General features: G+C 35.6%; 3 protein-coding genes across 3 annotated transcripts; 1 reads left to right on the top strand and 2 right to left on the bottom strand.

Annotated features, from left to right (window-relative positions):
• Positions 1 to 3119: 3119 nt before the first annotated feature.
• Positions 3120 to 4067, top strand: LOC113269444 (olfactory receptor 52E2-like). Its single transcript, XM_026518335.1, has one exon. It carries the CDS (start codon positions 3120 to 3122, stop codon positions 4065 to 4067), a length of 948 nt encoding a protein of 315 aa, XP_026374120.1.
• Positions 4068 to 16101: 12034 nt separating this feature from the next.
• LOC113269489 (olfactory receptor 52E4-like) lies at positions 16102 to 17046 on the bottom strand. The gene has a single exon (XM_026518368.4). The coding sequence runs from the start codon at positions 17038 to 17040 to the stop codon at positions 16102 to 16104; it is 939 nt and encodes a 312-aa protein (XP_026374153.2). The 5' UTR covers positions 17041 to 17046.
• An 8227-nt stretch (positions 17047 to 25273) lies between these two features.
• On the bottom strand, positions 25274 to 26212 carry LOC113269490 (olfactory receptor 52E1-like). The gene has a single exon (XM_026518369.3). The coding sequence runs from the start codon at positions 26210 to 26212 to the stop codon at positions 25274 to 25276; it is 939 nt and encodes a 312-aa protein (XP_026374154.3).
• Between the last annotated feature and the right edge of the window lie 775 nt (positions 26213 to 26987).

The raw sequence follows: 26987 nt of genomic DNA, 5'->3' as shown, positions 1-26987 counted from the left end.
TTACTCTATCTGCTTTTGAGATCTCTGTGAGTTCTGAAACTCTTGACTTTTTAAAAAACTTATTTGTATTGAGATACAGTTGATGTATAACAGTGTATTAGTTTAAGGTATACAGTTGTTAATTTGGCACATTTATATATCTCAGTATGATTACCACTGTAGCATTAGCTAACACCTTTAATCATATCTTTTTTATCATTTCTTATTTTTTATCTTAGTTTTTATATTTTTGTTATCTTATTCCATTTCTTTTTTGGTGTTAGGAACACTTAAAATCTAATCTCTTAGCTACTTTGAAGTTTATAATGCAGCATTTTTGTCTGTAATCATTATGTTGTGCATTAGATCTCCAGGACATACTACTGTTGCAATTTTCCCTTGACTTTTTCTTAATTTACTGCTGCTTTTTTTAATTCATTTCAAAGCCTCACTCAAATCAAATTTCATTATCAACTGACATCATGTGATGGAGTAATTGTGAGAGTAATTGTGTATTCCCTCCAGCGCCATTTATATTTCTCAGAAGGTAAGGAAACATCTGTTGCAGGGTTTGAGCCCCTGGGACTGCCCCCAGTGGAGCTATAAAATCTGATATTAGCCTTTCATGCGGGAATAATTCAAATCTCTGAGTTCCTGGCTTTGATTCAACAACACAATTAATCTGGAGCGATAAACAACTCATCTATGTATACTCAAGCTTAAGAAGTGAAAGAGGCAGTGATGAGGGGACTGTAGTATATTAGTGTGAGGAAGAGCTTTCTAGAGCTAAGGAACAAATACTCAAAATTACTTAGGACTCTTGAGACCCAGCTGTGCTGAACATAAACTGAGAGCATGAAGACAAGGCGGTCCCTCTGAAGACAAGTTAGAGACTTCTCTGGATTGCCTCATTGTTGACAGGTAAATCAGTGTAGCCCACCACAAAGAACTAGCCATTTATAAGGTTAGATGAGGAAGCTCTTGAAGTTTTCCTCAACTATCCTTTGGAAATTCCAGTCCACAAGTCAGCTGGTACCAACTTTGGAAAAGGAAGTGTATATTCTCTGGGCTTAGGAGTAATTTAGTAAGAAATAACATACTCATCATTAGTTTCACAGTGAGTTAGTTTCACAGTGAACATCGGGCATTAACAGAGATGTTGGAATAGAAAGTTTAGGATTATCTTATGGATTTTGCATGAGCCCTATTAGTCAATCCATAAAACCACGGATATAAAACAAAAGAAATAAGAATGTACATCCTTATTGCTTCTGAATATGCTGTGAGAATCATTTATGATAAAATCTGTGAAAACCTTTAACATGAGTTACTCTTTATTTTTATTGCATATTGTAGTGGAACAAAGGTGTAGTCTTGGAGTGAAACTAGGGTGTGTTTTCCCCTATGACATGCTGATTGTGTGACTTCAGAGGAATGTTTAGCTTATGGAAAGTTTAAGTTGCTTCTTTTATAAATTGAGAATAATGGTGGCCTCATCAGATTTTATACAAGTCAGCAACTGGGCACTGGAAATGACATAGGCATTGTGTGTGGCACATATCATGATATCAAAAGGTAGCAACTGTTACTACTTCCAAATGTTGATGTTGTTGGATTGATTTCGAGCTCATCAGTCCTTCTTTCCCAAAGTGTATTCTAATTTCTTAGGTGTGGTAAGAAGCTCATGTACCCCAGTTAACACCACAGTATACATTTGATATAAAGGAAGATTTAATGACTTAATGAGTAATGTACAGAATTGCGGAATCGCTATGTCATCCACCTGAAACTAATATAATATTGTATATCAATTACACTTCAATCATAATAAAAAGAGGCTGTGTTCTTTAGCAAGTAACTTCCCCTCTCTAGGATCTGTGTTAAACAAATTTAATGGTTATTCTTTGGGGAAATATATATATCCATGTATATATATATACACACACACACACACACATACACACATGTGTATATATACATATATATACACATATTTACACAATTATATATTTGTATATATGTATATATACATTACACATTTACATTTATATATATTACACATATATACATATATACACACTAATTTAATGGTTATCCTTTGGGGATATACATATGTGTGTGTGTGTGTGTTTATGTATATATATCTCCCCACATATATATACATACATATATATACACACACACATAAATATATACACACACATAAATATATACACACACACACACATATGAATAACCATGAAAACATGGGCAATCTTTCCAAGTCACATTTTTCTAGGGATCCTAGAAAATCCAGCATACTTGTTTGGGTGTGTCAATGACTTTGTTGCTGTTTTAAAGCTATTATACGTTTAAGTGATCAGATGCTTGTTCTTTTATGGCCAAAAATTCACCAGGGCAGCAAATTTCAAAAGTATTGTCATTCAAAGTATTGTAAGTAGGGAGAGCTTATTATTCCTTCATGTCTTGTTTTCAAACATTTCTATTTAGAATTTACCTCATGCAAAGAGTCTTCAAGACCATAATTATTTTGGAGGGGTGCTTTTCAGTGAGGGCAATGTTACAGGTTTCCCCCCATTGCCTTGTTAATGTGAGGAACTTGAGTTATTTATCAAAACTTTTTTTTAATTTTTTAATTATATTATGTTAGTCACCATACAGTACATCCCTGGTTTTTTATGTAAAGTTCGATAATTCATTAGTTGTATATAACACCCAGTGCACCATGCAATACATGCCCTCCTTACTACCTACCCATCACCAGCCTATCCCATTCCCCCACCCCTCTGAAGCCCTCAGTTTGTTTCTCAGAGTCCAAAACTTTTGGTCAGCCTGGCTATCACAGACAGAAAGAGAATACTTAGTGTCAGGCAGAACACTGTGGAGCTTCTCAGCCTAAGGAGACACTCTGTACCCCAGCTAGTTCTTAATAAGATTAATAGCTGGCAGTGAGTAATGCAATACTTGTAATTTCAGAGAAGCTCATCAAGGAGGACTTAAAATATGAATAAAGTTGCTCAGTTGTATTTTTACACTAAGTAATTTTATGGTATATTTATCAGAGTATATGTGCATTTGACTACCCCAGCACAAAGGAGGGGAAGAAAGCAAGAATATATCTTCGTATAGCCAGAATCACCATGCTTGACTTGAATTCTACTGCATTCACCAATCCTATTACCTTCTTCCTGATGGGCATACCTGGTCTAGAAGACTTGCATATTTGGATATCCATCCCTTTCTGCTCAATGTATATTGTTGCCCTCATGGGAAACATACTCATCCTTTTCATCATCAAAACTGAGACTGTTCTCCATGAGCCCATGTTCTATTTTCTTTCCATGTTGGCCATCACAGACCTCATCTTGTCAACCTCCACTCTTCCCAAGATGTTGGGTGTATTCTGGTTCAATTATCATGAAATCAGCTTCCATGCCTGCCTTACTCAGATGTTTTTCATCCATGCTTTCTCTGGGGTGGAGTCAGGGCTTCTTGTGGCCATGGCACTCGACCGGTATGTGGCAATCTGCAATCCACTGAGACACTCATCCATTCTCACAAATTCTGTGGTGGCTCAGGTTGGCATGGTGGCTCTTCTACGTGGGTTAGTACTAATGATACCACATCCCTTCCTGGTGAGGAGATGGCCGTACTGCCAGTCCACTGTAGTCTCCCACACATACTGTGAGCACATGGCTGTGGTGAAATTGGCTTGTGCTGACATTTCCATCAATAGTCTTTATAGTTTGGCGGTCATTATCTTAATCGTTGGGACTGATGTGACATGTATCTCTCTGTCTTATGTACAGATACTTCGTACCGTATTTAATCTCCCTTCCAATGATACCAGGTTGAAGACCCTCAGCACTTGCGGATCCCACGTATGTGTCATCCTCACCTTCTACATCCCTGCTCTTTTCTCCTTCCTCACCCACCGTTTTAGTAAGCATATACCTCGCCATACCCACATCCTGCTGGCCAACATGTACTTGTTGGTACCCCCGATGCTGAACCCTATCATCTATGGAGTAAGGACTAGACAGATCCGAGAATGTGTTCTACAATTATTCACGACTAAAATCAGCTGAGAATTCTGGGTCCTATTTTCTACTTATTCCCATCCTCCTATAAGTCTTTGGTCTACAGTTGTTGGATTCCAGCTTTAGCAAGACCAAATATTAGAGTTTTAATTCTTCCACTTACTATTTCTGTAAGTGGAAATTATATTTGATTTATCTAACAAGCATCTGTAAAACAGATATAATAATATCTATGTCATAAGTTAATGGTTACAAAGTGTTTAGCACTATTTCTAGGATATTTTAGTACTTAATAAAGGTAAGATTATTTCAGTGTGTGAAATTATTCTGCTGTGTGTTATGGGTTTGCTCAGTGTCTTTATGAAACATGCTTATTAGTTTATCTTACAAAATTAACCAGATAAGAACATCCATCTAACCATTATTTTTTTAATGGAGGAATTTTAGACTAGGTAATCCAAACGGCAATCTGAATTGGGTTGATTTGTACTCTCACTGTAGCCATAAGAGAAAGCTGGTGAAAAGTGGGCAGAAGAGAAAAATGTTGGGTAAACCCTAGGGTTTCACCTTGCAACTTACAAGAAGGATGCATTTTAAGAGCTCTCTTGAGAATGAATATGGATTGTGAAGTGAGTCATTCCCACTGCTATTGCAAACATTGTGTATCTTTCAAACTTGTAAAACTTTCAAAGAAACAGAACTCTTACTCCGGAAACGAGCAAGTAAAATAAAATGATGACTGATTTTGCATTTATCTATCCACTCAGTATCTAGCAAGCCTCTGTAATGTGCCTAGCACTTACATGGGCATAGAAGACATGAGAGTAAACAAATGAAGCAGAATTACTTCCTTTAGTGGAGTTTATAACCAATAAGATGGTAAATGAAAGTAATTAATGTATACTTACTACCACGTAGCCTTTTGTAGTAATATCTAATACTACAAACTTTAGTTTAACTTATTATTTAAAGATTTTTTGAGAGAGAGAGAGAGAAAGAGACAGCATGAGAGGGGGGATGGTCAGAGGGAGAAACAGACTCCCCATTGAGCCGGGAGCCCAATGTGGGGCTCAATCCCAGACTCCAGGATCATGACCTGAGCCGAAGGCAGTCGCTTTACCAACTGAGTCACCCAGGCCCCTTGTCTGATCTATCTTTTAGTTGTATCCTACACCTTTTGATTGTTAATTTTCTATTTGTACTATTGGATATTAAAAGAGGAACTTTAAATTCTCCAAATATAATAGTGCATTTGACTATATGTTCTTTCACTCCATCAGTTTTTCTTCGTGTAATTTGAAGCTCTGCACTTAAGTGTATATGCATTTAGTATGGTTATGTCTTCCTGGAGAATACATTCTATAGATAATATGACATATTTTTCTGACTCTTTGCAATATTTTTTCCTCATCTTTGGTTTTTATCAATTCCGTGTGTTTTTTCTACATATATGCTTTTCTTTTAGTTTACTTCTTTAGGGATCATGGAGTCTTAAAAATCTATAAATTTATGTCTTTTGCCAAGTTTGAAAATGATTTCCTATTGTTTCATTAAATATATTTCTCTGCCCAATATTTTTTTCTTCTCCTTCTGGGATCCCAGTGACATGAATATTAAAGATTTTTATATGTGTTCCACATCCCTAAGGCTCTGTTCATGATTTTAATATTTTTTCTCTATTCTTCAGATTGAATCATTTTTTTCTTAATCTGTTTTCAAGTTTACACTTTCCTCTCTCATCTTCATTCTTCTATTGAGTTCATCTGACGAATTTCAGATGTTAAGACTTTTACATGTAAAATTACGACATTGTACTTTTTTAATACTTTCTGTTTTCTCTGCTGAGGACCTTTCACATAATTCAACAGTGTTTACTTTTAAGTCATGAAGAATAGTTGTAATAACTGCTTAGAGTCTTTGTATAACAATTCCAACATCTGAGCGATATTGGGATTGGGATCTGTGGATCATCCTTTCCCTTGATAGTCGCATGTTTTCTGGTTTTTCATATGTTTAATAATTTTTTAAAACTTTTATCCTGGGCATTTTGAATATGGATCTTGTTAAAATCTTTTGTAGAGGGTTGATTTTGTTTTCCTTTGTTTTGTTTTACCAGGAAATTAAATTAGTTATGTTCAGACTACAAGTCTTAACTTGCCTCCTGTGGTGGTTCTAATGGTTGTCTTTTGTCTGTCCAATATTTGTGTCACTCATCCTGAGATTCAGAGATGGTTTATATTGTAGTTCAGTTCTCAGTGCCTTTATTGTGTTTTGTTGGGTCTGTCCCATGCATGTGATGCTCAGAAATTAGCTCACGGTTTGTGTCAGTTCATACACAGAATTAAAGGAACCACTTATCCAGCTCTTTTCTCTCCAGGATTCTTTTCATATTCTGCAGTTATCAGGGGTCACCTCTCATATCGCCATGATAAAAAAGACAGCATTTCTGGCAGAATTGTAGCTGCATGTATCACCATGCCATCAAAATGGGTACTGCCCATGGGGAAGGAAGGAAGAAGGAAGGAAGGAAGGAAGGAAGGAAGGAAGGAAGGAAGGAATTAAAATAGAAGAAAGAAAGAAAGAAAGAAAGAAAGAAAGAAAGAAAGAAAGAAAGAAAGAAAGAAAGAAAGAAGAAAGAAGAAAGAAAGAAAGAGAGAGAGAGAGAAAAGAAAGAAGAAAGAAAAAAGAAAAGAAAAGAGAAGAGAAGAAAAGAAAAAAGAAGAAAGAGAGGGAGGATAACGGTAGGAATTTCACACACATTCTCCAACATCAGCCTTCTCTTTTTTCTTCCCTTTCCCCTCCCTTCCTTCTTTCCTTCCTTCCTTCCTTGCTTCCTTCCTTCCTTCTCTCTCTCTGTCCTTCCTCCCTCCTCCTTTTTTCCTTCTTTCCTTCTTTCTCTTTCTTTCCTCATATCCCTTCCTCTTTCTTTCTTTCTTTTTTCTCTTTCTTTCTTTCTTTCTTTCTCTCTCTCTCTCTCTCTTTCTTTCTTTTATTTGCTGGCCAGAAAAATAAACCTTCTCTTGGAGTTTTAGCTGCTTGTATTATTGTATCACAGGGATATAACTTTCAGTTGGGTCTAGTAGAAAAACAAAGAAGAAATACAGGGATCCTCCTCTTTCTCTCCAGCTCACAGACACCTTTCTCCTGATTCTCTGACCAGTAAACAGTCCTTGCATTTTTGTACCCTGTACAACTTCCTGTATCTCTGTGGGATGCTTGCTCTCTATTCAGTAGAAGGAACAAATGGGGGGAAATTTTCTTGAGAATTTACATGATATAAATCACTTCTTCAAAATTTGACTCCTTGTTTTAACTTGATTGATTTGCTAACTTTATAGAATTCTGTGGTAATTGTTTTGTACTTTGTCCAGATTTTAGTTTTAATTTGTTGGAGAAGTTGGCTATGGTGGACTCATTGCATTTTGGCAAGACTGAACTATTTTAATAGTATAAAGTTTTAAGCATAAATATAGTAAAAAAAACAGTTGGCGATAAATACTGTGGAAAAAATAAAGAAAGGGAAATGAAGGGATGTTGTTTATGTGGTGGAAGATATATTTCTATTTAGGGTTGTCAGGAAAATATCATTTAGTAGATGGTATGTGAGAAAGTATTTGGAGACAACAGATTTAACAAGGCAAACTCTGATAAGAGTATTTTAAGCAGAAGAAATAGGAAGAAAAAAGCACTGCATTTTGCACTGTCCTTGAAATCTGAAAGAAATGAGGAAACCAATATAGTTTGAGAGTGATAAGGAAAATACAAGGAGGAGAAAAGTAGAAGAAGAAATTCAAGGATATTTCAACCCCACATATAGAACACCCAGGTGATACTAATGTCTTTGGCTTGTATTATGGCAGTCATTGGATATACTTTTTAAAATGTTTTTACAACTTTATTGAAGTCTGACATACAGTAAAGTGAATACATTTAAAATACACAATTTAAAATATTTTGCTATATGTATTAATCTGTGAAAGAATTGCCAAGATAATAAACATATCTTTTATTCCCTTAAATTTCCTCACATGCCTATGGAATACATACTTATTATCTTTTCCTGAAACCCATCCTGTTTTCCCAAAAAATGACAGCTCATGTCCATAGATTAGGTTGGGGGTTTTGGTTTTGGTTTTTTTTTTTTCAAATTTCATATAGATGTAATTATACACTATGCCTCTTCTGGTATATTCTTTCTTCACTAAGCATATTATTTTAAGATTTATCCACATGTGATATGTATCATACCTTTGTAATGCTGAATGGTATTATGTTATATGGATAAGCCTGAGTTTGCCCATTATTGTCATTAATAATTAGTCAATAAGTCATTATTTAAAATATTTAAATTGGTTGCATTTTTTGGATATTATGAATAAAGTAGCTCTGTCTGTGTATAAAACTTTCTGTGAACATATGCCTACCATTATCATAGGTAGAATGACCTAGGTGTAATAAGAAATCACAGCAGGGTTGCAGGATACAAAGTCAATTACTCTCCAGACTTCTGGGGAAGATGGTGGACTAGGAGGACCCTAGGCTCACCTCATCCCACAGATGCAACTAGATAACACTCACATCAGAATAAATAGGCCAGAAAATGGCCTGACGACTGGCAGAAGAATCACCAGAACTAAGTGTAGAGAAGAGACCACATCTAAGAGGGTAGATAGGGTAGAAATACAGTCAGGAACTAAACAGATTTGTGGGACGATCCACAGGAGGGAGAGATGCTGTAGGCCTGGAGAGGGGAGGAAGCAGACTCTCACACCAGGGAGACAAAATGGGAAAGATGAATCCCCATAACAGCACCATCACACCGAGTTCTTACGACCAGCAGGACTTAAAACCTGGAATTTTAAAAAATCAGTGTGCTATGATCTGGAAGAGCCTGGAGGGTGAGAGGACACTGAGTCGTTGCCTTAAAGAGACAGGACAACAAACAGCCCAAGGAGATACAGCATAGAAGCAACAGTTTGAAAGCTGCCTGGAACATACAGGAAGGAGTTATTTACTAACCTCAGAATGTGTTCTGGAGGGACAGAAATCACTGGGGAACTCCTCCAGGAACAGAGGAACTGACATTGCCATTTCCCTCCCTCAGGGAAAACACATGGTCATCTGTGGGCTCCTTACCTGACTTGCTAACACTGTCATGTCCTCTCACCCCACGCTGTGCTTCCACCCATTTGGACAGCCTGCCTCAATCTGGGTGATGCAGGTGCCCCACTGCATGGCACCCCACTGCACTGCACTTGAGCAGATCTGCCTTATTCAGTACGCTCTTGGCCAGAGCCCATACGGGGGTGCACAGTGCCACAGGCCAGACAATGTGCAAGCAGCCGCTACAGTGATCCACACCAGTCCAAAGTGAGTCCTGGCCTGGAAAGAGGGAAAGATAACCATACACACTAGTTAGAGATTCAACAGTGGGTTGGAAGCATACAATTGATCTGATTGCAGGTACCACTCACCAAAAAAAAAAAAAAAAACAAAAAAAAAAAAACGGTTTCCAGGGGACAGAACAGGGAAAGCACACTGCAGTTTGGTGCTACTACATCTCTGCGAAATGCCTAGTCTGAGTCAACTCAAGCCAAAAATATCCCTCTACTGGCCCACTAACACCACAGGGACCAAACACCGCCACAACAGGCAAAGAGAGCCATTGCAGATGACTGGACTAAAGGAAAAAGTGGCTCAGCCACAACAGCAGGGTACACACATCACATGTAAGAGACACCCTCAAAATGCCATGTTCTGGTGAACAGAGAAACTTCGTGGTAGGGCACCACAGGACCTCTTCTCTATAAGGCCATTACTTTCAAGTGCAGGAGATGCACCTGTTTTTCCTAACACACAGAAACAGACACAGAGTTAAACAAAATGAAGAGACATCGAAATATATATCAAATGAAAGAACAGGACAAAAATCACAAGAGACATAGGAGAAATGGAGATAAGTAGTATGCCTGACAGAGAATTTAAAGTCATGATCATAAAGATACTGGACTTGAGAAAAGAATAGAGGACATCAGTGAGACCCTTAACAATGAGATTAAAAAAAAAAAAAAAACAAGAACCAATCAGAGATGAAGAACACAATAAATGAAATTAAAAATACACTAGATAGAATAATTAGTAGACCAGACAAAGCAGAAGAACAAATCGGTGACCTGGAGGACAGATAAATGGAATGAAATCAAGCCGAGCAGGTGAGAGGAAATATTTTAAAAATTATACAAAATGAGAATAGACTTAGGGAACTCAGTGACACCATAAAGCATAATAATATTTGCATCATAAGAATCCTAGAAGGAGAAGAGAAAGAAAAGGAATTGGAAATTTTATTTGAGGAAATAATAGCTGAAAACATCCTGAATCTGGGGAAGGAAACAGAAATCAAGATCCAGGAGGCACAGAGATCACCAAACAAAATCAACCCAAGGAGGTTCACATCAAGACACAGCAATTAAGATGGCAAAAGATACATATAGCCTACAAAAACTAAAGCAGGAAGAAATAAAAAATTTGAACAGACTGATTACCAGCAAGGAGATTGAATTAGCAATAAAAAACACTCCCAACAAATGAAAATCCAGGATGAGATGGCTTCGCAGGCAAGTTCTATCAAACATTTAAGAAGTTAATACCTATTCTTCTCAACTAGTCCAATAAAAATAGAAGAACTTCCAAATTCAACCTATGAGGCTGGTAGCACCACGATACCAAAATCAGATAAAGACACCACGAAAAGGAGAACTACAGGCCAATATCTCTAGATGCAAAAATCCTCAACAAAATATTAGCAAACTGAATAACGACATTAAAAATAATTCACCACGATCCAGTGGGATTTATCCCAGGATCAATGGTTCAATATTCACAAATCAATCAATGTGATATATTATATCAATAAGAAAGAGGATAAAAACCATATGATCATTTCAGTAGATGCATAAAAAGGATTTAATGGAGTACAACATCCATTCATGATAAAAACCCTCAACAAAGTAAGTTTAGAGGGAACTTACCTTAACATAATAAAGGCCATATATTAAAAACTGACAGCCAGCATGATACTCAATGGTGAAATACTGAGAGATTTCCCCCCTAAGATCGGGAACAAGACAAGGATGTCCACTATCACCACTTTCATTTCAACATAGTACTGGAAGTCCTAGCCCCAACAATCAGATAACATAAAGGAATAAAAGGCAACCAAATTGGTAATGAAGAACTAAAACTTTCACTATTCACAAATGACACAAAACTCTATATAGAAAACCCTAAAGACTCCACCAAAAATACTGCTAGAACTGATAAATGAATTCAGTAAAGTTGCAGGATACAAAATCAATGCACAGAAATCTGTTGCATTTTTACACACTAAGAATGAAGCAACAGAAAGAGAAATTAAGACTGCAATCCCATTTACAATTGCACCAAAAATAATAAAATACCTAGAAATACACTTAATCAAGGAGGTGAAAGACCCATACTCTGAAAACTGTAAAACATTGATGAAAGAAGTTGAAGAAGACACAAACAAATAGAAAGATATTCTATGCTCATAGATTGGAAGAACAAATACTGTTAAAATGTCCATACTACCCAAAGAAATGTACAGATTTAATGCAATCCCTCGCAAAATGCCAACACTTTTTACAGAACTAGAACAAATAATCCTAAAATTTGTATGGAACCACAGAAGACCCTGAATAGCCCAGACAATCTTGAAAAACACACACACACACACACACACACACACACACACACACACAGTTGGAGGTATCACAATTCTAGCTTTCAAATTATACTACAAAGCTGTCATAATCAAAACACTATGCCACCAGCACAAAAATTGGCACATAAATCAATGGAAAAGGATAGAAAACCCAGGAACAAACAAATGGTTATGTGGTCAAATTATTAATTTCAACATGGGAGGGAAGAATATGCAATGGGAAAAAATCTCTTCAATAAATGGTGTTGGGAGAACTGGATAGCTACATACAATGGAATGAAACTGGACCACTTTCTTACACCATACACAAAAATAAACTCAAAATGGATTAAAGACCTAAATGTAAACCCTGAAACCAGAAAAATCCTAGAAGAGAACACAGGCAGTAATTTCTCTGACATTGGCCATAGCAACTTTTTTTTAGATATGTCTCCTGAGCCCAGGGAAATAAAAGCAAAAATCAACCATTGGAACTAAACCATTGGAACTAAATCAAAATCAGAAGCTTCTGCACAGAGAATGAAACAATCAACGAAACTGAAAGACAACCTACTGAATGAGAGAAGATACTTGCAAATGACATATCTGACAAAGGATTCATATTGAAAGTATATAAAGAATTTATACAACTTGACACCCAAAAAGCAAATAATCCACTTAAAAATGGGCAGAAGATATGAATAGACATATTTTTCCAAAGAAATACAGATGGCCGACAGACCCATGAAAAGATACTCATCCTGACTTGTCATCAGGGAAATGCAAATAAAAACTACAACGAGATATCACCTCACACCTGTCAGAATGGCTAAAATCAACAACACGAGAAACAACAGATGTTGGAGAGGCTGTGGAGAAAAAGGAACACTAATACGCTATTGTGAGAATGCAAACTGTTACAGCCACTGTGGAAAACATTACGGAGGATTTTAACAAATTTTAAAAAATAGTACTAAAAATATCCAGTAATTGCACTACTGGGTATATACCCAAAAAATACAAATACCCCTATGTGTATTGCAATATTATTTACAATAGCCAAATTATGGAAGTAGCCAAACTGTCTATCTATAGATGAATGGATAAAGAAGATGTGTTATATATACAATCACATATTATTCAGCCATAAAAAAAGCATGAAATCTTGTCATTTGCTACACATGGATGGAGATAGTTTAAAGCTAAGTGAAATAAGTCAGTCAGAGAAAGACAAATTTCACCCATATGTGGAATTTAAGAAATGAAACAAATAAACAAAGTGGGGGGGACGGAAGAGAGACAAACCAAGAAACAGACTCGTAACTGTAGAGAGCAAATAGATGGTTACCAGAGGGGAAGTGGGTTGGGGGATGGGTGAAATAGGTGATGGAAATTAAGGGATGCACTTATCATGATGAACACTGAGTCACTTACAGAATTGTTGAGTCACTTACAGAATTGTTGAATCACTATATTTTACACCTATAACTAATATAATACTGTATGTTAACTATACTGGAATTACAATAAAACTTCTAAAAATGTCAATTACTTTCCTATATAACAACAATGAAAAAAATGGAATTTGAAATTAAAAACATGATTTACATTAGCAACTAAAAAAGGCTTAGGTATAAATCTTAAAATACATGAGAAAAACTATAAAACTCTGTAAAGAAAAATATCAAAGAAATAAACAGAAGAGTAATACGTGTTCATGGGTAGGATGACAGTATTGTCAAGATGTTAGATCTTCCCAACTTGACGTATAGATTTATTATAATCCTAATCAAAATCTTGGGAAGTTACTTGTGAATATTGGAAAACTGATTTTATAGTTTGAATGAAGAGGAAAAAGATGCCCAGAATAGCCAATGCAATATTGAAGAAAAAGAACAAAGTTGGAGAAGTTATACTACTTGACCTCAAGACTTAGTATAAATCTATAGTAATTAAGACAATATAGTATTGACAAAAGAATAAACAATAGATCAATGGAACAGAATAGAAAGCCCAGAAATAGGTCCCCAAAAATACAGTCAACATGTGTATTATAGTCAGTTTTTAAAAATTTTTGGACACTATAATAGTGTTTTGTGTGCCATTGAGAATTTAATTACATTTCCTGATGGCACTGAGAATTTTTTTATGCAGTAATTTTCAATCTGTATATAGCTTTTATTGAAAAGTTCATTAAAATATTTCATCCACTTCTATTGAATGGTTAGTTTTTTTTTTTAAATCTAATTTTAAACTACCTTGTGTATACTAAATGCAAGTCCACCATCGCATATTTAATTTGCCAAATTTTCTTGAACTATGCAACTTGCATTTTATTCTCTTTATTGTACTTTGGAAGAGCAGAAGCCAACTGGGTGATGGGTATTAAGGAGAGCATGTGTTGTGATGAACACTGGGTCTTATAGACAACTAATGAACCATTGAACACTACATCAAAAACTAATGATGTACTATATGTTGGTTAACTGAACATAATAATAATTTTAAAAAATATGAAATTCAGTTCAATAATTTAAAAAATATATCTGATTATTAATTTTTAGTATAATGTCTCCCAGACGTTTTTTTAACTTTAGGCTTTACATTTAGGTTTATGATCCATTTTTACTTTTTTGGATAGGATGTAAGGTATAGATTGAAGTGCATATTTTTTGCATATGACAACCCAATTGTTCCAAATCTATCCATTTTACATTAAATTACCTTAACATTTTGTTGAAAATCAATTAAAACTATATGTGTGGGTCTAATTTGGGGCTCCCTGTACTAGTTTGTTGATTAACTTGCATATCTTTATGCCACTATTTTTTGCATAGTGTCTTTATTAATTAAGTCTTCCAACTTTGTTAACATATTTTTTCAAAGTTGGTTATTTTAGTTATTTTACATTTCCATATATATTTTAGAATCAGCTTTTCAATTTCTACAAGAAAAAGGCCGCTGCAAATTAGATTGGAATATGATTAAATCTATATATCAACTTTGAGAGAATAGAAATATTCACAATACTGGAATTGGATACATGACAATTGTATATCTCTCCTTTTATATATGTTCTCGGCAATATTTTTTAGTATTCCCTCTTACATTTTACCTTATCAAATGTGCCCCTAAATATTCTATTTTTAGGCTATTGCAAGTAATATTTTTGTTTAATTTTCTAACAGAATGTCATTAGTGTAAGAAATTTAAATTTTTTTACTGTAACCTTGTATCCTCTAAACTTGCTAAACTCACATATTAGTTCTAGTAGCTTTTAGTAGGTTATATATGATTTTTCTACATAGAAAAACTATATCAACAGTAAATTTCTTTCTAATATCAATGACTTTTATTTCCTTTTACTTACCTTAATGCATTGGCTAGAATCTCCAGGACAAAAGCAAGTAGACTTTATAAGAACAGAGAGCCTTGCATTTTTTTGGTAATAGAGAGAAAATAGTCTTTCTTCATTGTGATGTCACCTATCAATTTTCATAGGTTGTCTTTATCTTATTGGTGAGTTCCCTTCTTTTCCTAGTTTTCTGAAATTTTTATCAGGAATTCATGATGGATTTTGTCAAATTTTTTTCTGCATTTATTAACTTCATCGGTGATTACTTCTGTTTGAAAGTATGGTGAAAAACATTAATTGATTTTTCAAATGAAAAATTTCCCCTGCATTTGTAAGGTAAGTGCTACTTGGTCATGTTATAGGATCATGTTATATTCGTTAAGCTCAATTTGCATAATTCTTGTTAATACTGCAACTGAGTTTATGAAAGGATTTGATAACTAATTTTATTTCATGAATGCTTTTCTCTGGTTTGAGTATTATTGTAGAACTGGCAACATAGAATGAATTTGACTCTTTCAGAGACTGAATGGAGTGAGAAATAGCAGGCAGATTGTAGTAACCCTCTGAGTGGAATTTAAAAATATCACCTAGATGAAAGTAATATTGGCAGACAAATAGGTAGTTGAAGGACAGATTCCAAAACATTGATGCATGGATACTTCCAAACCCTGAAGAATTTCATGCCACCAGAATCTCCTTATTTTTATCAAATCTATGCATAAATTTTACTGCCACACATCTGCACACATTCAAGAATGTCATTACATCTTTTACTAGGCCCCACAATCTTCTCTCGCCTTCAGTGAGAAAAAACAGTATATGATCTATCGAAAAAGTGGAAATTACATAAAGACACAGCAGAGTATGAGTTTAGGAGACTCTAATAAAGCCTGAGATAATGCCTGGGTGGCCTTGACATAATCTCAGTTTGGGACACCCTGAGAGATGTACAAGTTGAAAGTTAGCCTGAAAGAATTTATTAATTTTTTAATACTTTCGGGTCACTCTTTCTTTACAAATATTTTCACAACTCGGTCCCGAATTTGCTTTGTCCTGACCCCATAAATGACTGGATTTAAACAAGGAGGAACAACCACATATAGATTGGCCAGGAGGATGTGAATGTAGCGAGGAATATTTCTACCAAATCGGTGAGTCATAAAAGAGAAAAATGCTGGTGTATAAAAGGCTAAGATGACGCAGACATGTGAACCACATGTGCTAAGGGCTTTGAGCCTGGCATCTCTTGAAGGAAGGCGGAAAACAGCTCGTAGGATCTGAACATAGGAGAGGGCAATAAGGATCAAGTCAAAAATCAGGGCAGCAATGGTAAATAAGCCATAGATGATGTTGACCCTTATGTTAGCACAGGCAAGACGGGCGATTCCCATGTGTTCACAGTAGGTGTGAGGAATGATGTAGTGTCCACAAAAGGGCAATCGTTTGAGAAGAGGGCAGAAGGGGATGACAAGGAGAACTGGCCTCCCCACTACAACGGAGGCCATGATGGCTACCACTCTGTTGGTGAGAATAGTGGTATATCTCAGTGGATAACAGATGGCGACAAAGCGGTCAATTGCCATGGCCAGCAGCACAACAGATTCCATACCAGTGTAGGTGTGGATAAAGAACATTTGGATGAGGCAGCCTTCAAATTTTATCTCCCTGAAGTTGAACCAGAAGATAGCTAGCATCTTGGGAATGGTAGAAGTGGAGAGGCCCAGATCAATAAAGGAGAGAAGAGCCAGAAAATAGAACATGGGTTGATGAAGACTCTGCTCAGTCTTGATCACAAATAGGATTGTGACATTCCCCACAAGTGCTATCAGATAAACAACAAAGAAAGGGAAAGCAATCCAGATATGGAAAGCTTCTAAACCAGGTATACCCAACAGAAGGAAGGCAGAGGGATATGAGGCACTGTCATTGATGGAAGACATCCTGCTGAGAACTCTTGGAAAATACTCTATGGTCTTCTTCAGCATTTCTGGGGAGACATAAGGGAATATATGATGGTTGGATGTATATAATAGCAGGCCAATTAGACACTTAAGAACATAACGGAAAGGAATTTGAGGATAATTGACTATTAAATTCAAATTATTGACTATCCCATTTAATATCCCAAGGAGATTGTGGAAGTTAGAAATAGTATTTTCTGGTGGTAGTGTGGTGTAGTGATCCATGATCATCTTTAGCTCATTCTATTGTGAGATTCTCATCTATATTTACTAGTATCAACTGAAAACCCTTCCAGTAACCACAATTTGTATTACATTTTCAGGTTACCTTGGTTACTTAGTTGAGTGGATATGTAAGAGAAAACTCTACAAAAATATTGTGGGAAAAAAAAGAATGAGGAATTGGGGTGGGAAGAAGCTTTGGATATGATGATTATAATAATATCTACTTACAACCCTTATTTGCCTGTCATAGTCCCCTCTTTGTTAAGTGTTACTTTTCCCTTTATTTGCTTTAATAAGACTGTGTTTATATCTATCTTTTAATGAAACTTCTTTTATCATGTCTTTGATGAATAGATTATTAGTATTTTTCTACTTTTACCATCAAAAAATTCACTACATTAATAATACAAAAAATAGATAATTTTAATACAAGTAAAAAACAGTCATTAAATTCAGCATCCACATGTGATATTTAAAAAAAGAGGGAACTTTTAGCAAATTAGACGAAAAATTAAACATTCAATTTAGTGAAAGGAATCTCTGAAAAGCCCACAGCTAATATCATAGTGAATGGTGAAACACAGGAAAGTTTATTTCTAGGATTGGGAATAAGGCAAACATATCAGCTAGCATCAATTATATTTAATATTTTACTGGAGGTCCCAACAAGGTCATGTATCAAGAAAAAATAAATAAGAATATGGAGCGCTACATCAGGAACTAACGAAGTACTATATGGTGACTAACACAACATAATAAAATATATATATATATATATATACACATATATATATTAAAAAAAGAAAAAAGAAATAAGACATTAAGATTGGAATGAAAGAAGTAAACTTTCCTGTTCATGAGTGACATGAACACTTACATAAAAATCAAAGTGTTTAGAACTAATTATTTAGCTTATCAATCAATCAGGTATAAGAATCAATACTTTTCTATATATTGTTATCGAACTATTAGAAATTAAGATTTTCAATTACAATTAAAAAGACCTAAAAAAGTTTTAGAGTATAACATGCCCATGGTTTGGAAGGCTAAAATATGTTAAGATGTCGTTCTTCCTAAGTTGATCAATAACTTTAAAACGGCTTCAATCCCTACCAAGAAATTTAAGCTTATTCTAAAATATTTATAGGAATACCCTAAATTCTTTCAAAAAAGAATAACAAAACAGAGGAACTAATAGCAAAGGACTTCAGACTTTAAAAAATAAAGTATCAAGGCAGTGTGATAATTGCACAATGATGGGCAAATAGGTATGTAGGGAAAGAATAGAATAGACATATTTTACATCCTCAGTTAGATTTTACAGTGACCAATACAGTAATTCAGTGAAGATAGGAGAGTCGTTTCTATCAATGATACTGGAGCAACTAAATGCAAGTATCAAAAAAAAAAAAAAAAAAAGAACCTTGCTTCCAACTTCACAACAAAATCAAATATTAATTACATTTCTAAAATATACCTAGATATTAAGAAAAAAAGCAACTCAAATTCTAACACATATGAAGTCAAAAGGAGAGTATCTTTGCAACCAGTGGAAAGTAATGGTTTCTTAGAACACAAAAAGCAATAACAATTTTAAAAAATAGCCTCGTAATTGCTATTAAATTTTAAAATTTACTCTTAAGAATATGAATTTAGAGGACAAAGACTGGGAAAAAATATTCACGATCCCTTATTTCTGTGCAAGAATTTGTGTTAAGAACATATGACAATGCTTACAACTGGCAAATAAGAAAAAAGCAATGGAAAAGGAGAGTCCTACGCTGTCACTTAGCAGAGGAAAACGTACAAATGACATTCAACTTCTCAAAATTATTAGACATCAGGAATTGTACATTAAAACTAACACGACATACGATTACACATCTAAAATGGCCAAAATTAAAAAGCATGACGACACCAAATTTCAGCAAGGATGTGCAAAAGATTCTCCTAGTTACCTCCAACAACTGAATTCGTAGGAGCTTACTCAAGGTGAGTGACAGCATAGGTCCACACAAAGACTGGTACAAGTAGGTTAGTAGCAGCTTTATTCACAACTGCTCCAAATGGAAACAACATAAATACTCATCAACGGTGAACAGTCAAATCGATTTTGGAATATTTACACAATGAAATTCTACTCAGAAAAAAAAAAATGGGTTGACTCCTTCCTGTGTGACAACATGGATGAATCTATGTCATCATACTGAACTGTCAACTGCTCCTAGTTACTAAAGAGTACTAGTTACACAATTTCAGTTATATAAAGACCTACAGCATACAAAGAAAATGGGTACTGAGGCAACTGGCCGGCTCAGTCAGTGTAGCCTGCGACTCTTGATCTCGGGATTGTGAGTTCGAGCCCCATGACGGGTGTAGAGATTACTTAAAATTAAAATCTTTAACAAAAAACTGGGTACTGAAAATATGTATTCAGTGGTTGCCCAGGGACTGAAAGACTGGAAAGGAACACAAAAGGATTTTTTGAGGTGATAGAAAAATTTTACACCTTCACAGAGGTGTAGAATATATAGGTATATATGTTTTCCAAAACTGTACAGATGAGATTTTCACATTTAAACAGAATGGAAAGTTTACTTTAAAACAACCAAATTCAAGCCTAAAGAGAATAGAATGTTTGCAGTTGTTAACATTGGATGCTGAGAGCATTATGCATCTCTGCTTAGTTCATAGATGTTTGAAATACTCAATAATGAAATGGTATAATATATAAATCTACTCGAAATAAGTGTCATCTGTAATATTTTATAAAGTATAGTATCATTTACTTTAATAAAATATTCCATTTGGGGGCTTATTTTATTTTATTTTTTAAAGGATTTTATTTATTTATTTGACAGAGATAGAGACAGTCAGCGAGAGAGGGAACACAAGCAGGGGGAGTGGGAGAGGAAGAAGCAGGCTCATAGCGGAGGAGCCTGATGTGGGGCTCGATCCCATAACGCCGGGATCACGCCCTGAGCTGAAGGCAGACGCTTAACTGCTGTGCCACCCAGGCGCCCCGGGAGCTTATTTTAAACACAGAATTATTTACCTCAATTAATATGGAGCTAAAAATCCTAAAATCTAAAATATTTCACAGTCTTATTCAAGAATCATAAAATAAATAACCTATGTTAAATTTAAATATTCTGTAATAATTTTTGTTTTGAATAGCATTTAGCTTTTATTTCTGATATTTTCCTTTTTATTCATATTCATCAGTTTGTAAGTCAAATGTCGACCCTGGTATATTCTTTATGATTATTTGCAAGGAGTTCACTGATGAGCAAAATTACTCTGAATACGAAAAATTTGGTGGGAGGTATACAACCACACAGCATGCTAGCAGTGCATCCTAGGATGTGCTTTACTCTTCCCTCTGAGCTTTCTTAAATTTATCATTTGTTTTTCAGTATTAGCTTATTGTTATGCTCTACTAAAATTTCTCAAACATCTTTCTCAACACATTCAACCAAAGTTCATATTATTCTATTATTAAAATTCAAATCTTATTTTAGGAAGATAGTGCATAGCTATTATTCCGCTTTATTTGACTGACTTTATGCTAGCAAAAGGTCAAAGAAAATACTATTTACCAAACATCAATACTCAGTGTTTTATAAATATTCTCATTCAAATTTCAAAACAACTTTCTGAGGTTGATGCTATTATCATATCCGATTTATATGCAAACAAAGCTAAGGTTAAGAGAGTCTAAGACATTTGTCTTCGATAAGTCATAAACGTCAGTTATATGATTAGAAATTAAGTTATATGTCTGTCTCCCTATTACTAAATTTCCCCTCGGCAATAGTGTTTTTGCTGAGGTAAATAAAAAAGCAGGGAGTAATTATAAATTTAAAAAGAAAAAATCTTCTATTCAGAATTGTACTGTTATTTAAAGCCTGTAGACCCACAAAATTATGGAAATAATTTTATAGGGATTAAATATTCATGTTATTTTTTCTTCCTGTCTTATTTCCTGTAGTGTTTAGCAGTCAGATCCCAATATAAGAGCAATATATGTGTTCTTCAAGAATCAGAAGAAAGAGGTTGGCAGTTTAGACCATAAATCGTCTGATCTAGAATTGGTGAGGGTCTAGGGTGGTCGGAGAGCCAGGAAGAGGTGAGACTGGAAGGAAAGAAGCCTGAGGATTTCAGCGGGTCGTAGCAACTAGAGCAATGGAAATATGCTGGCTGTGGGGGGAGTGACCAAAGTAAAGGTACGTGAATTTCCGGGAGTTATTTTGCGCTAGGAAAAGGTATTGGAATTAAAACATAGAAGTATGACCTGACACTCTCTTAGACTGCACCTCAGCTTCATCTGCCGTTGTGCTGATGATACCACCTGGTAACTACATCCCCTTTGAAACAGAAGCATTACAAGCATGCAAAAGGAAATTTCGATGGTTTGAAGCTTAATTAAAGAGAATCATAAATGTGAGGTTTAGACGCTTGAGGCTTCACGGTGAGAGTTTCTCTGTTGACATCCAGAGGGAAAGTCAGTCCTCTCCTTTGTATCTATGGCTTTGCCACCATTAGGGAATATTAACCTGTTGCAATATTTTCATTACATTCATTTCATTCTAATTCAGGGTTGTAAATATTTGGCATATCTAGTAATAACAATACCCTTCATCTAATATTTAAAACAGACGCCAATAATACATCATTGGGTTATTTTTAATTGAGCCTAGATGGGTTCAATGCTAAAAGTTCTCCACAGCGTCCTCCGGACTGTCACTGTCCATTTACAGACATTCGTCTTACAGATGAACCAGTGCCCCCCATGCCTACCCTTTCTCAAACGTTGTAAAGGTGTGGATTTATTTGAAAGCCTCATGATTTACATGGTTTCAGATCGCGACTAGCAGATAGATTCTCTTACCAGACGGTTTTTTCCAACTGATGTCCACTCAGCGTCAAATTCACCAGTGGACTCTTTCTGTCCCTAATAGAGCCCATCTTTCTATTGTGGCTGATTAAGAATCAGTTAGTTTGGTGTTCAGGGGCACTGTCTTTCAACCCAGGCAAGCATAGCTTTACATCTTCCTTCACTCTCTCACTTACTAAGGACCTTAGGAACGCCATTCCTTGAGCCTTATTTTACTTATTTGTAGAGATTGAGATAATCATTGCATAAACTTCATACAGAGCTAGTGCTAATACGATAAGATGATGCATATATGGAGCCTAACGAGATGTCTCGACACTGTATCCTTAGTAACAGTAGCTAGGGTAATCTACTATTGTTGTCCACGGATATGAGTCTTGGTGTTAATGTTTGATATTCTGAAAACAACACAAAACAAAAGAAAGACGATTAGCTTACTAATACTATGAACATAGTCCATAGAACGGACCGTGTAAACTGCGTGCCCACCATTCAGTCTAAGTCAGAAGTTAAAAATCTAATCAGACAGAGGAGCTAAAAATCTAATTAACATAGGAGCTATGTTTTAAAGCATTCTCATAATATTCCAGGCAAACATGGCACATTTAGTTCGGGAACAAATGGTATGTTTAAGACTCTTTCACCAACATCCATTTATGAAAGACTTCCTTCCTGAGATAAATATACAAATTACTTGAATTTTATTCTGAAACACAAAATATGTAGGTTAGATTTGATTCAGTTGGAACAAAATGGGACTCTGTAACTCAAATTCTCAATTTTTTAAATCACTCAAACACTCATCTTTACATCTGAACACAGGTTAATTCACAGGTAGGGCAAGTCTTGCAGCACAGAGGGCAAAGGTCACCATCCCCAAGGCTCTACAGCTAATAAAATAGAGCAACCTTTTCAAAGAGGTCATGCTACTGATACCACTTTGATTTCCATGGTTCTGGACTCTGGTCACCCTCTCAGGCTAACATCTGCAGGGAAAGCATACCCTTATAGTGCCTGGGGGCTCCTTCTCAGTGGGGTAGCTGAAAAAAAGGGGACTTTCATCTGTGATATTTCTGTAAGTGAGACTACCTGTTGCAATTTCGTAAAACTCTCCTCAGTGTCCACTATACTGAGCTGCCCCACCTGTCTCAACCTTGTCATGGGAGACTTCCCACAGTATAAAAATACAACCTGGGCTGCCTTCCCAAGGACAATGTTCTGCCTCGTCCTGCAGCACCAGGCTGGCCTTTCTGCCCAGGATCCCTCAAGAGGAAGAATTTATGCAGAGGATGTAGCTCCCCTGAGAAGGACATCCTTGGTCAGTCCCTTCAGGGACTGGGTATCTGGGAGCTTGAGTCAAGCTTTTTTTTTTTTTTCATTTATTTAAATTTTATTATGATATGTTAGTCACCATACAGTACATCATTAGTTTCTGATGTAGTGTTCCATGATCCATTGTTTGCGTATAACACCCAGTGCTCCATGCAATACGTGCCCTCCTTAATACCCATCACTGGGCTAGCCCATCCCCCCATGCCCCTCCCCTCTGAAACCTGCAGTTTGTTTCCCGGAGTCCATAGTCTCTCAGGGTCTGCTTCCCTCTGATTCTTCCCCTTCATTTTTCCCTTCCTTCTCCTAATGTCCTCCCTGCTATTCCTTATGTTCCGCATGTAAGTGAAACCATATAATAATTGTCTTTCTCTGCTTGACTTATTTCACTTAGCATTATCTCCTTCACTTCCATCCATGTCAATGCAAATGGTGGGTAGTCAAGCTTTCTGAAGCATCTTGGTTCAAACCTGCTTCCAGGGAACTGGGAATTCTTTTCATGTTTTACTTTTAGGCATGCTAATTTTTTATGTAGTTTATTTTCCTGTCCATCTTTTATATCTATTAATTTTCTCTATTTTAATCATAGTCTTTTCATATTTGAAGTGTGTGTATATATATATATATATATATATATATATATATATATATATACTATGCATCACATATGTATACTGTCATATTTTATTCACATTTCTGAATTAATAGTTATGCTCAATGTATTATATAATTCCATTTTAAGCTGTATAACATGCTGACACCTAAAAAATATTTTTTTTAACCTTAATGGCCTGTGTCACAGTCTGTTTCTACATTAAGTTATATCAGAGAGGTTAAGGAAACTGCCCTGAAACTAAATAAATCATTTAAAATCCTGTTACATAATAGTTGCGTGACTATGTGTAAATTATTTAACTTTTGAATCTGCACCTACTCATTATAAAATGTGAATTACCTAAAGAACCAAATGTAGTTCCTAGAACATTGAAGGGGTCAAGAAATATTAGATGCCACTATTAGTAGACATACTACCTCTTGCTTCATAGAGTTTATAGGATTCTTACATCATGTGGGATTGTGGAGTGCCTCTTCCCATTGGTACCCTATATAAGAAGTTTGTTTTTCTTATTAATAGTGTCTTATACCTATTTACATATAAAATTTATGTACTTACTTTTGTCCATAGTTTTTCTTTAATATGCTCATACTGTGTGTTTAGTTTACTCATCTGAGAAGTGAGAGAGTTTCTATTTCAACTTTGAAAATGCTACTTACTCTAATATAATGTTAATGTTAATATGTAATATTATTGCTTCAGTTCCCTCAACTATAGAAAGGGAAAAAAGTAGAAGCTACTTATTGTAGTTGTAAGAATTTAAAGAATTAATACTTAAAAAGTCATGAAAACAGTGCCTGGCTTATAACATATGTCTATTTTGTTGTTGTTATTATTATTATTATTATTATTATTATTATTATTATGCTAGTCAATTTTTATCAACTTCATGGAATTTTTTCATGTAAATGCTATTTTATTTATCACATAATTGCCGGCATTTGTGATATCTGGTTGGAATTGTACTTATATTAAATATTTATGATTGTTTCTTTTGGCTAACATTTCCTAAGATGAATGAAAGTCTTCATATATCTGCACATAGGATACCATCTTCCCTAGACACTGTAATGTGGCAATTTTGAGAGTAAAGAGTAAGTTCCATTTTCTCATACTCAAGCCTTTTAGCATCTGAAGACCAAATTTCATAATTTATATCTGAAAGTTCTAGTTACCTTTTCTCTTATCTGCTTAGTTCTGACCCCATAAATTATAGGGTTGAGAGCAGGTGGGATGACGACATAAAAGTTGGCAAGAAGAATGTGGATGTATTGAGGAACATTTTGGCCAAAACGGTGGGTCATAAAGGAGAAAAATGCTGGAGTGTAGAAGGCCAACATTACACACACATGGGAGCCACAAGTGCTGAGTGCCTTCATTCGGGCATCCCTGGAAGGGAGGCAGAAGACAGCATGGAGGATATAGACATAGGAGATGATAATGGCTATGATGTCAAACACCAAAATAGAGATGGCACATAAGCCATAGATGATGTTCACCTTTATGCTGGCACAAGACAGGCGGGCAATGCCCATGTGCTCACAGTATGTGTGGGAGATAATTTGGTGTCCACAGAACGGTAACCTTAAGATGAGCAGAACAAACGGGATTGCAATGGCTAAGGGTCTCAGGAGGATGATCAGTGCTATAAGAGATACCACCTTGTTTGTCAAGACCAGTGTGTACCGAAGAGGGTTACAGATGGCCACGTAGCGATCATAGGCCATGGCCACGAGTACAGCTGACTCCATGCCAGTACATAAGTGGATGAAGAACATCTGGATGAGGCAGCCCTCAAAAGTGATTTCTCTCAGGTTGAACCAGAAGATGCCAAGCATCTTGGGGATAGTGGATGTAGATAGGCCCATGTCAATAGATGACAGAATGGCCAGGAAGTAGAACATAGGATGATGGAGATTATGATCAGTCTGAATCACAAAAAGAATTGCAATGTTTCCCAATAAGGCTGTCAAATATACAACACAAAATGGAAAACCAATCCACATATGCACGTCTTCTAGCCCTGGAATTCCCAGCAGGAGAAAGAAGTTGGGATGGAATTGTGTGCAATTAGAAGGGACCATGTTTCCGTGGCACTTGTACAGCTGCAGGTAACATAGACCAGATGTCTCATTCACTGAGAGGCGCCAGCTCTTCTTGTCCAATGTTACTGATTTCCTACAGAATGATACAAAAATATGTTTGAGCTTTTCTAAATACCCCGTCCATCATGACATAACTCTGATTTTTTTTTAAACTGAAGTACATGCTGTTACTGTTTGATCTCAACTGAGCTATCAAATTTATTACATATGTTTTCATTCATCATTCATTTCCATAACATAATTAAACTTTCATCAAGGACCAAAAGAATATCATACAAATGGCTAGATATTTGGTGTTCGGATCATACATTGTTACCCTTCTTTAAGGAAGTTCTAGCTTAAGAATTAAAATAATAATACAATGTATGATTTCTCTGGGATTTTAAGAAGTACATTTTCCTTTTTATCCAGGCAACACTGTCTCATAGTCAATTGCTATAGCCTGTGGAGGTAAAATCTGCACAAAACCCTTTTAAATGTGGGAAATGTAATGAAAAAGCCACTAGGTGAACCCCTGTGCCTCTTTCTTCAGAAACATCATTGCAATAGGGAAGACTGTTTTCAATGCAGGAGATCAAGACTCATGGTGGTTGTAATTGATGCAGTCAAGATGACCTCACCATGAGATTTTACCATTGATTGTTGAAAACAGCAGAAGAGATAACAATGAAACTATAAGAGCATTTTGGTTCAAGGCAGCACTAGCTATCAAAATTGACTTGGAGTTACATGTAAAGAGCTTAAATTTGAATAT

The sequence above is a fragment of the Ursus arctos genome, unplaced genomic scaffold (genome assembly GCF_023065955.2).
Source record: "Ursus arctos isolate Adak ecotype North America unplaced genomic scaffold, UrsArc2.0 scaffold_22, whole genome shotgun sequence".
NCBI classification, from domain to species: Eukaryota; Metazoa; Chordata; class Mammalia; order Carnivora; family Ursidae; genus Ursus; species Ursus arctos.
The sequence above is the reverse complement of the archived record's forward strand: the minus strand, read 5'-3'. Positions and strand labels throughout refer to the sequence as shown.

Bases quoted from the DNA above. Each gene is read 5' to 3' on its own strand.
- LOC113269444 (XM_026518335.1), top strand. From the start codon at position 3,120: ATGCTTGACTTGAATTCTACTGCATTCACCAATCCTATTACCTTCTTC.
- LOC113269489 (XM_026518368.4), bottom strand. From the start codon at position 17,040: ATGTCTTCCATCAATGACAGTGCCTCATATCCCTCTGCCTTCCTTCTG.
- LOC113269490 (XM_026518369.3), bottom strand. From the start codon at position 26,212: ATGGTCCCTTCTAATTGCACACAATTCCATCCCAACTTCTTTCTCCTG.